Here is an 11,067-nt window from a genome sequence, read left to right on the forward strand (position 1 = left end):
CTGGATTAACACTGGCTAGTGAGATCAGTAGAGTGGGAACAATATACATACATACACTAAACCATGAGCAGATGGAATACATTCAGATCTTTATGCAGTTAACATTGGATCCCTACCTTGTCTTCTTTTTTTATATTTCTCTTGATTAGCTATCAAAAACATTATGCAAAGTAAAATATTTTCTCTACATCTCAACAAACTTCACATAACATTCTGTTCTCTCTATTTGATCCTTCTTTGCTCTTTTTAAGAGACCTCAGGATAACCTCAAAACCCTATCCTACCCTGTAATAGTAACTGGGCCTTGGGACTTTTTTTAAAAAAACTTTGGAATGACTCTCCCTAAATTCATTGGGAGCTGTTCTTGGAAGTGTAACATAAAGGAAACATTAAAAACAATAAAAAATATAAACCAACATTGACTTCCTTTTTATCATCTGGGTTACCCTCCACATTAATTGAGTTTTGCTTTTGACCTTTCTTTGTTCCAGTCTGTGGTGTATTCTGGCTTGGCTAGTCTTATAATCTAATAATAAATGTTTTTCTTTTAACATTTAATCTCAAAGACCGCTTGAGGTGGCATGTGGATTAATGTGTGCTGGTATGAATGAAATGAGTGGAATTATTTTGTCACAAAAGTACCCCCACTGCAAATATTTTAGCAGATCTTTCCATTTGATATTTTGCATCACCTTCAGATGGAACCAATTAGATTTGGCAATCGTGCTGTTGTCTATTATGGGGATCACACTGGAGGAGATCGAAGTGAATGCATCACTGCCCATTAACCCCACCATTATCCGCATCATGAGAGTCCTGAGGATTGCTCGAGGTCAGTCCCCAATTACTCCTGGGGCATTCTGTTTACATAACTTCTGATCCTAAAGAAACTGAATTTTCTGGTACAGTAAGATGTCCAATATGGTATGGCTGTGGCTATACTCCAAGCATAAACCACTTGGCTAGTACCCATCTCAGTGTACTTTGTCTTCCTGACAATCCAGTCCTAACTATGTTTACTCAGAAAAGGGTTTTCATCACTGGGGTAACCAGTTGATAGTGCAGTGAGAAAAGTATATAAGGACAGATTCATACCATTCAGTTCTCAGGTGTGCCAGATGAGTTTCTGTCCTTTGAATTCCCAAGGAAGGGAGTTATAGATGATATTATCTGTTCCAAACACCAAGGTATTAAAGAAGCTTGTTACAGAACAAACCAAGCTGGTGGCATTAGTTCATAGGTTATAAAAATTCTTTGCTCTGAAGGTTATGGGTTCACTTCCTTAGTACATCCTGGATAGTCTTCAGTCTTGCTACCATTGAAATCAATGGAAATTCACTTGGCTTTATAATTTTGCTGCTGCAAGCAAAGTTCTCACAGTCTGATTTCTGACCTTTCCAAACTGGTTTATGTAGTAACAGTACTCACTGCCAGGACAAAAAAGGTCACTATTGTAATACTGGCCCAGGGTCAGAAAGCCCCTAGTTTACTGAGGGCAAGAGGCAGGATTTCATTCTCAGAGCCCCTGGACATGCAGTTCCATTTTGGATGTTTCTAATCTAGCTCCTGGCAACAATGGAACTCTTCACATAAAACGGTCTTGTGCTTTTGCTTCCAATGGAAAATGCTTGGCATGATGCTTAGTGAATCTGTACCTACTCTGCACTATATTTCTAGTCTCTTCACAGTGCAGTACTATGATAGTAATATAATCAACATTTCATTTTCTGCAGTGTTGAAATTGTTAAAGATGGCTGTAGGGATGCGAGCTCTGCTGGACACAGTCATGCAAGCATTGCCACAGGTAAACTATGCCTTATCACAAAGCTCTCAGAGGATCTTATGGGACTTTTGAGTCTCTCCCTTGTCTTTTCTGTGGTTCAAGCAATATTTTATCACTGAGTGAGAGAGCTACTTTTTCGCTTCCTTTGATTGGGTATGTCCAGACCATACTAATTATTCTGTTATATATCTTTGTGTCTTGGTTTAATTTGGTTTGTTCTCTGCTATTGCCAGTAGTCTATGCTGCTTGTCATATATTCACAGCATATACATGTTTCCTTGTCTTGGATTTGTGGGCTTAAATTTTTCTTAGTAGCACTAATTATATGCACAGAGTATTGCATAGACACACATATCTGACACAAAACAGCAATGTGTTGCAATGAGCAAAAAAAAAAAAGACAACAGCCCAAGAAATAATGGTTACTTGAGAGACATAAATTGGTAAATACATTTATTTCCCCCTGTTTCTTTTCTCTTTACAGGTGGGAAATCTGGGTCTTCTCTTCATGTTGTTGTTTTTCATATTTGCAGCACTTGGAGTGGAGCTGTTTGGAGATCTTGGTAAGTTTTCTGCCGCACTTGTAGCACTGGATGAAGTAAATATTTGTGAAGGAAGTATACATCTAAATCACCTTTATTTTTTGGTTGTCTCACAGAATGTGATGCTACTCATCCCTGTGAGGGCTTAGGGCGGCATGCAACTTTTCGCAACTTTGGGATGGCCTTTCTCACACTCTTCCGTGTATCCACAGGAGACAACTGGAATGGGATAATGAAGGTAATGTCTCCATCAGAATGAGCATTACTATTGTATGGCAGATGCTAGGAGTGTGCTCAGTATTTCCCCTTTTTGATTTCCGAGCACAAACTGTCTATATGGGTGCAAGAATTGTTCCCAAACTTGTTTTTAATCCTTTGCTATGCCATTATTTCCCTTTACTGTTGCTGCTTCAGCACAATTTTCTCATGAATAGAGCTTATTATTCTTTCCTGCTTGACTCACATGAATGATCCTAGCCAATCAGGGTTCAAATTTTGAGCATGACACTATGTAGCCAAGATTTGGGCATGTGCTGAGGTTATGGGGGGGGCAAACAGAGTCAGAGTGAGGGCAATGCACCTTGAATCAGTAAACACTTACAAAGCAATATTACTCACCAAAAAAGAAAAGGACCATCCAAGGGAGAAAGACACTTTTTAACTTTGCTGAAAACATTCATGAAAAACAGGTAATACTTCCAGCTCAGCTGTAGTTGATGTCCATCTAAGTTCAGCATGTAAGATAGCTAAAAAGGTTTATTCAGGTGGGCTAGCTTCTCTTGATGAGTTTGTTTTATCACGTAAACAGAGTTCCTCAGGAAGGCTTTTTGTTTATTTTTGCCATGGTAGGGATTTCAAGGCAAGAGATGTTTGGAGGTGGTTTGCTATTGCCTGGCTCTACTTTGTGACCCTGGTATTCCTTGGTGATCTCCCATCCAAATACTGACCAGGACTAACCCTGCTTAGCTTCCAGGATCTAGCAAGATCAGGCTAGCCTGAGCTATCCAGGTCACGGCTAGAGAGATGAATTGTCAAAGGGCTTTCTTGAGCATAGAATTAATAGAAAAAGGGATCTGCAAGAGAAGGGCTGTGATGCCCCACATTCTTAGCACTTTCAGGTGCATAATTGCATTATGAGAAGGAACAGAAAACAAAGTCCGATCATAACTCCAGATGTTTTTCATTCTGGGTAGACCATTATAAAACCAGTCTGCTATTTGGTGCCCCAAGAAGGATAAAGGTTCTGGAATCTAGGCAGAAATAACCAAGGAAAATCCACTGCAGATTTGGGGGGGGGGGGTGAATTCACACAAACCTCTGGAGGGTTCCACCTGAGAAACTCGCCTTCCATCAAAAGCCTTGCTACGTTTTTGCAGAGGTTTCTCAGCTCTAGAACTCACTAATAGTGCTACTGGGGTGCACCAGGATCTCAAATAATCTTCAAAGGTTGTGGCTGCAGCCATCACAAATGCCCTGAATATGGGACAAAGTAGCCTTCACAAAGACTGTATCCTGCACACCGGGGGGGGGGGGGGAGAGAGGATAAAGGGAGAGTTACACCATTTTAAGCCCATTGACTTCACTTGATTTAGAAGAGTGTTTAGGATTGCACTGCTAAAGTGGCAGAGCCAGTCTATAAAAGGCAGGGGCCATGGGAGCCAACTTCAAAACTGGAATAGATCTGTAGACACTGTTCTGTTGAAATTCTACAATGGGTTTTGGCCCTGATGGATTTTGGCCCTTAGTAATAATCCATTTGGACCTGTAGCTAGATTGAGTAGACCAGACTGCAAATTCTAGTGGATCATGACTGTCCGAAGCTCTCTCTCTCTCTTATGCCACAACCATTTTTACTTCCCCCCCCTCCATTCCCAGGACACGCTGCGGGACTGTGATGAGGAATCCACCTGTTACAACACAGTCATCTCACCTATCTACTTTGTCTCCTTTGTGTTGACCGCCCAATTTGTCCTGGTGAATGTGGTGATTGCTGTGCTCATGAAACACCTGGAGGAAAGCAACAAGGAAGCTAAAGAGGAAGCAGAGCTGGAACTGGAGCTGGAAATGGAAATGAAGACAATCACCTCGGGTCAGCACCCATCTTCCGACGCATTCATGTGGACAGGCATTAATACAGGGGAAAGGCCTGACAGCCCTGGAGGATATGCCAATCCCATGCAAATCAAGGTGGATTCTCAGCTCTCATTAGTTCACCCTATGGTGAGAATCTCGGTGGGTGAAGTGTGGAATGATCTGTACTTTCTTCAGATAGGATATGCACTACATAGAACAAATGAGTCTTTAATTACATTGGGAAGCTGTATTCCTTTTTCTCAGTTAACTGTGTGATTCCGTAGGATTAAAAACCCCAGGCAACAGGTGATGACATCCATTATCAGGTATTTCACAGAGGATTACTCTGGCTGATTAGGTGTCAAGAGTGCTAAATCCAAACGGTAAACATAAAATGGGACTCTAGGTTTTCAGATTTGCAGTTTGCTCATTATTTTATAATGTTAGAAAGTATAAAGAGCATCTGATTCTCTTCACATAGGCCTCCTCTAAAATGATTTCCAGGGCCTTTCAATAGAAGTCCCAAGAACATTCATGTGATCTGGCAGGATATGTTGATGGGGGAGGAAGGATGCCAGGAAGATGACTGCAAGACAGGGGTGAAAGAAACTTGAATGTCTTATTAGTACTGTCTCCCTCAGTTGGCATGAAGCAGAAGGCTGGAGGTATCAAACCAGCCAGTCTCTTATTAGTACCAGCCAATACCAACTTTCAGCCCTGCTGCAAGAATAGCAGCAATATGTACTTTGCCCCACCCCCAGTCTGAAGAAAGAGGCACTGACACCAGGTTGGGTTTAACTAAGGGCCACTTTATTAACTATTTACAAATTATATGCAGCAAGGGTACATCCTGACTGCAGAATTAGGCCAAGGCAGGTGTTACCCCCACGACTACGTCCTTGCCAAATGTTGGGTGATCCACCCTTGCTCCAGTTTAGAGACATACATCTGGCTTGCCACTGGCCAGCAAACTGGGAGCCGCCCATCAGTGCCTGCCCCCAAGCCATAAAATTTAGAGGGTAGGAACCCAGCCAGGGCAGTCCTGAAGGCAGTCCTCTTTCCCCCAGCCCTTGGCTGCAAAAGCACAAAGGCTGAGCCTGAGGGACCCCTTGACCCCAAACACGGGAGGTGTTCTATGTTGCTCACCAGATCTGCTTTCCCTCTTTCCACAATAACCTGCCACCGTCAAGGCCAAACCTCTGCTTAGGACCTTGTGCCTACTGGGCAGCCCAAGGCCACCTGCAACCCTTGCCGCAAATCCCCCAGGAATATGTCATTGCCGTTGTCAGATAAGTGTTCCCCATCATCCCTGTACAGGTGAGCCAAGATGGCCTGTATCTTGGGGTGGGGTAAACAGTGGCCCAAACCACCCTCCATTTCCTTCCTCCACTGTCTGTTGGCCTTCCGGTGAATCCAGTCCAAGCATCTTGGGTCTCCAGCGCTGTGCCACACCCAACACAGCAGTATAGTTGACCACATGATCCGCACACCAGGCCACCTGCTCCTGATGAGCCCACCAATGCAGAGTCAAAGTAGAGAAGAAAAAAACAATGGTGCCGTGGGAAGAAAAAATTATTAACATAAGAACATAAGAGATGCCAATGTTGGATCAGGCCAAAGGCCCATCCAGTCCAACACTCAAATACAATACCTTTATTGGCATAAAATATCAAATACACATGCAGCAGAGCCTCAAGATAGGCTGGAGGGGTATCACATTCCGAATTGCCTTAACATGAGCCTCTCCTCCTAGTTACCTCATAAAAAAAATTTGCTACAGGTTCCAGAATTTCTATATTATGCGAAGACAATAAAGAACTAATTTTATGCTCATCAGATTGGCCCAAAAGGGGGTGCAACACAGGTTCAATATAAACAACACGGATGTCATAGTGTAATTTACAGTGCAATAGCACATGTCCAATGGATTCAATTTCCCCCATCCCACAGGGGCACAATCTATCTTTATAGGGAATTTTCTTGAACCTTCCCGATAGAACAGCTGAGGGAAGGACGTCGAACCGTGCTAGCATGAAAGCCCTACGAAGATGGGGCTGAATCAGTTTTGCCAGGTATCCTGAGGAAATGTGGCTAAAAGAAAGTCCCATACTCATGGGAGAGCAATGTCTGTGCGCCAGTCTTCTCAGATCTTGCACCTCTATATCAAGGAGTCTTTGTTTGAGTAAGGCAAAAGCCTTCTGCTCAGACAAAAGTACCAAGTCATCAAAACTAAAGCCGATTATATAAATTTTTTTCTCTATATTAATCAACCAAGTCGATAGATGGGATTCAGTTAACATGTGCACCACAAGACTGTTTGGGCCACATCTAAAATGAAGGCGCAGCCAAAATTTGAAGGTTATGGTCCATGCCATCGTAATTAACCGTCTTTGGGTTGTCTCCAGGCACATAGCTGCATATGGTACGCAAGCTGGTAGCCCCAAGATTTTCTTCAGGAACTTAGATTGAACACGTTCTACAGCTTCATTACAAGCCGAGACCCAAATTGGGATACCATAAAGCAGTTTGGCGGGTATTTTGTGGTTGAATACTTTAAGAGCAGTGGGAATATATTGATGTCCTTTGGTGTAAAAGAAACGGGCAATAGCAAGGGCGTTGTTAGTTGATGACTTAACTGCTTCTTTAATATGTGTAGCCCAGCTGTTAGTATAATTGAAATAGATGCCCAGGTATCTATGGCATTTGACTTGTTCGATTTTTTCCCCCTGTATAATCCACTTAATGGGCTTCCAACTTTTCTCGAACACAATGATTTTGGATTTATCGAAGTTCAGGGACAACTTGTTCTTATTGCAATAAGCAAGAGCTTGAGCAAGCATCCTTTTCATCCCCATTTCTGAGAGCGAGAGCAGGACAGCATCGTCCGCATACAAAAGTAACGGGACATGCCTCTCACCCAGTTTAGGGCAATGGCCATCAATACTCCTCATAAAGGGGTCTTTTTGGCTCCAATGTGCATCACCTTGCACTTGGCCGCATTGAACCTCATTTGCCATGTTGACGCCCACTCGCCCATCTTTGACAGATCCCTTTGGAGTGCCTCACAATCCTCACTGGTTTTCACCACCCTGAACAGCTTCGTATCATCCGCAAATTTAGCCACTTCACTGCTTACTCCCAACTCCAAATCATTAATGAGCAAGTTAAAACTTTTGTATTGCTCTAAATTATTATGTATTGCTCTAAGATTCCTACACATTTCACATGCTGCTTCATTGGGGGATCTATAATAACATATATACAAATAGATATATATTTTTATTAACAAGCTTAGAAATACAGAACATTAAAAGCCAGAGATTGACCATTCAATGCAAACTGCAATGCAAACAAATACAGAACATTAAGAGCCAGAGATTGACCATTCAATGCAAACTGAGCATGGTAAAACTATTTAGCAGAGATGGAATGGTTGAGGCTCTTCCTCACAACAAGTCTCATATATTTACAGACTGAACTGTTTACACATACTTACAAAGTCACGGACCATACAAGATTATTATAATTTTCAGATTAAAGTTCCCGAAATTAAAAAGATTAAGGATGTAACCAACCTTTAAGGCAACTGTCTCTCAGAATATTCCCCCATGAGCTGTAGAACAGATAGCCAGTATGCAGTGAAATTTATAGTCACATCAGTTGTAAAAAATCTAGATTTTCATATAACTCCCAAGGAGCTGTGGTTTGAAATCTGAGGATCTATTCCACTTCCTTCTTCAGTAGGAACATAATCACATTCCCCACTGATATCATCTTCTGAGCCATTCAGAAAATGATGAGTCATCATAACCAGGTGCTCCTGAGGCAGGAAGTGGAATGGATCCTCAGACTTCAAACCATAACTCTGCTAGGGTTAAATGAGAATTTTTTAAATTTCTTTTTTATTATAGATCTCCTTACAAAAATGGGTGCAAAATGTGCAGCATATGGATTCTTCAGTGATATATAATTTAAAAAGTTTCCCGATGCACCATCTTTTTCTTCTTCTCTGCTTTGGTACCCCTTGTTGAGCCTAACTCTGAATATGCACAGGATACTTGTCAGTCCCCCAACTAGATGTCTCATTGTAGCTTATTATATTTGTGCAAAGTTGTGATGCGGCCATAGGACAAGTATAATTGGGCATCTAGCATTTTTATCCTTAAAAACATTAATTGGTTTAATTCCTGCAATATATGTTCAAATAATTGCAGCAGCACTGCTTCACGATTTGGGAACTTCCATGTCTGGGAAGCGGAGAAAATTGTTGGTTCCCCTTATGGATTTGGAAGCAACTCTTCCTCTGCAACAACAAGATCTCATTTAATTTCTCAGTGAGACATCACTGAGTGAGACATCTACTAAAACTGTCCAGTGGATAATTACTGTCCTTTTATTCTGCTTTCTAATATTATAGAAAGATATTATTAGAATAAACCTTCTAATATTGTAGGTTTATTCATTTATTTCCCATCATGTATGTAACTATAGCATACAGGGAGGAGCAGAGGGAAAATGATTGGCTATCTTATCCACGATTTACTTTATGTACTGATTTTGTTGCTCGATTTCTAAAGGCTGCAGAGAAGTGCCAAAGGGAGGTGTTTTCAGACATGGGTCTTATTTATGCTCTAACGTTTTATTGTTTCAAGGGGAAGAAAAGGAAAGGAAAAGGAAAGGTATTTATTTAAATAGTTTATGAGTTCTGAAATCCAGCTATTTATTCTTCTCATCACAATGGGAAAGGTGGATGATATATTTGCTTTCCTTTTTTACTGGGGGGTTTTCCATTTAAAAAATTCCCTGTTTTTTTTAAAAAAAACAACCTTGGAAATAATCTTTACAAAAAGCAATTTGCAAATAATTCGTTGAAAATCAGGCAGTCAGTGTTTTGAGATCCATGACTCCCCCACAGTGAAAGTCTCTGCATTCCATGTGGTATTTGACTATACAATGGAAAAGGAATACAGCTCCTGTAATGCACCCCTGCAGAGTCATGTGATTGGCATGCTTCTTTGCTTGTACATTCTATAAAATGTATGTGCTACCAGTATGTTTCATTAGATCATGACTGTGATTATTCATATCATCATTCACATTAGCTCTTGCCTGCTTAGAAAATATAATATTTAAAGAATCACCCATTGCAACACTTTAAAGGCTTTATGCAAAGTATTAATATTGGACAGTAAGCACTTGGGACAACATTTTGGAAGTTGGGAGCCTGACATTTAGAACTCAGAGTATAATTTTCAAAACCTCCTCAAAAGCTTTATAGTGACCTAGGAAGTAAAAGTCCTGTTGGCCACTAAATACTCTAAATACCTTTTCCAGCAGACATGCTTATGTTTCAACCTTTTTAATTTATTTGAAAGCACAGCATCCTTCTTTACAGGCTATGTGCGAATGTCTGAATTTGGGGTATATGAGGCTTCCCATGTGGATGCCCTTAAATCAACGGTTGTAGGCATTTGTTTCCCCTCTGGAAACTGCTCCTCTGTGTAGTCCTGCAGGCCATTCAGTTCTGTCCATGCTCATGTGCATATTCAGCCTCACCTATACTGTAGCATCACTAGGCAGGTTACGGCTCCACACCAACTATCCAGTCTCTTCTTAAAACTTCCAATGACACTGCAAGAAGGAAGGAAGCTTCTTTCTTTCCTATGTGACAGTGGTAGGACTCAGGGCTGATTCACATGACTATTTTCAGAAGTTTCGTCATCTTTTTGCTTTTTTTTTTGTCAATTAGTATGGGGGGGGAAGGGTTCCGGAGCTTTTGTTTGAACATTATTGCCATTGGCCCAGCTCCTGAAACAGTCCATGACTCAAAACATTTTGGAATATAAGATTAGGCAGGTTGAGCAGGTAGGGGGGATTGATTATGTGAATCAGCCTTCAGTTTCTGCTAAAAGACGGAACAAAGAGGATTTTCCTCCTAATAGCAAGAGCTTGGGGCTTAAGTCAATTTTCCAAATCAGCACAGTTTCTGCTGCCCCATCTCTGGATCACACACTACTCCAGAAACATGTAATACCATTCACACCTGTATTAGTGATGGGCAGGGAAGGAGAGAGGCACTGGTAGCACATAGTCTTTCACTCATGTCTCTGGGCTCCAAAGTTAAAGACTCGAACAGCACAGGTCCTAGCCATAAGAGAACCACTCAGGCAACACACAGATTAGGCATGAATCATCTTTTCTTTCTTTTTTTGCCAGACTGAGAGGAATCACTGCACATACTGCCGGCAGTAGACAAAGCAATGGTTTGGAAGCTGCTGTGTAAAGTCACTTTCGCTGCTTTTGAAAATTTAATCTTACGCTCATTCTTACGCTCATTCACAATGTCTGAGCGTTCCTATCACAACTACTGCCGTGAATCTCTTATGACCTCTGAAAGTCATGCCATTCCCAAACAGTGATGTGTATGTGTGTATTGTAAAGGCTTAATGCTGGGCTTCCATCCCTGCCTCCATCCAAAGCTGTGTACATGATGTTGTCTAGCTTTGCTGCAGGTGTTCCCTGCCATGTCAAGTATGATGGCCCCTGCCTAGGAGATGTACCTCTGTCAAGTGGTAATAGCTAGCAGTTGCCCCTCTGGATGAATGTTAGGTTCCCTAGCCTTGAAGTACCTCTGACTGTATGTAGTTTTGGCCTTGTGTGTAGTAATGT

The 11,067-nt window shown here is 41.5% G+C and overlaps 1 protein-coding gene across 1 annotated transcript in view; it reads left to right on the plus strand.

Annotated features, from left to right (window-relative positions):
• Positions 1 to 11,067, plus strand: part of CACNA1G (calcium channel, voltage-dependent, T type, alpha 1G subunit) — a 573,869-nt gene that overhangs the window by 528,337 nt on the left and 34,465 nt on the right. Inside the window, exons 30-34 of the mRNA XM_015410725.1 lie at positions 699 to 832; positions 1,734 to 1,804; positions 2,268 to 2,346; positions 2,442 to 2,563; positions 4,201 to 4,545. Of these exons, the coding sequence (XP_015266211.1) occupies positions 699 to 832; positions 1,734 to 1,804; positions 2,268 to 2,346; positions 2,442 to 2,563; positions 4,201 to 4,545 (751 nt within the window). The remainder of the gene's footprint in view (positions 1 to 698; positions 833 to 1,733; positions 1,805 to 2,267; positions 2,347 to 2,441; positions 2,564 to 4,200; positions 4,546 to 11,067) is intronic.

Source organism: Gekko japonicus, unplaced genomic scaffold (assembly GCF_001447785.1).
Source record: "Gekko japonicus isolate JY-2015 unplaced genomic scaffold, Gekko_japonicus_V1.1 scaffold15, whole genome shotgun sequence".
NCBI lineage: Eukaryota > Metazoa > Chordata > Lepidosauria > Squamata > Gekkonidae > Gekko > Gekko japonicus.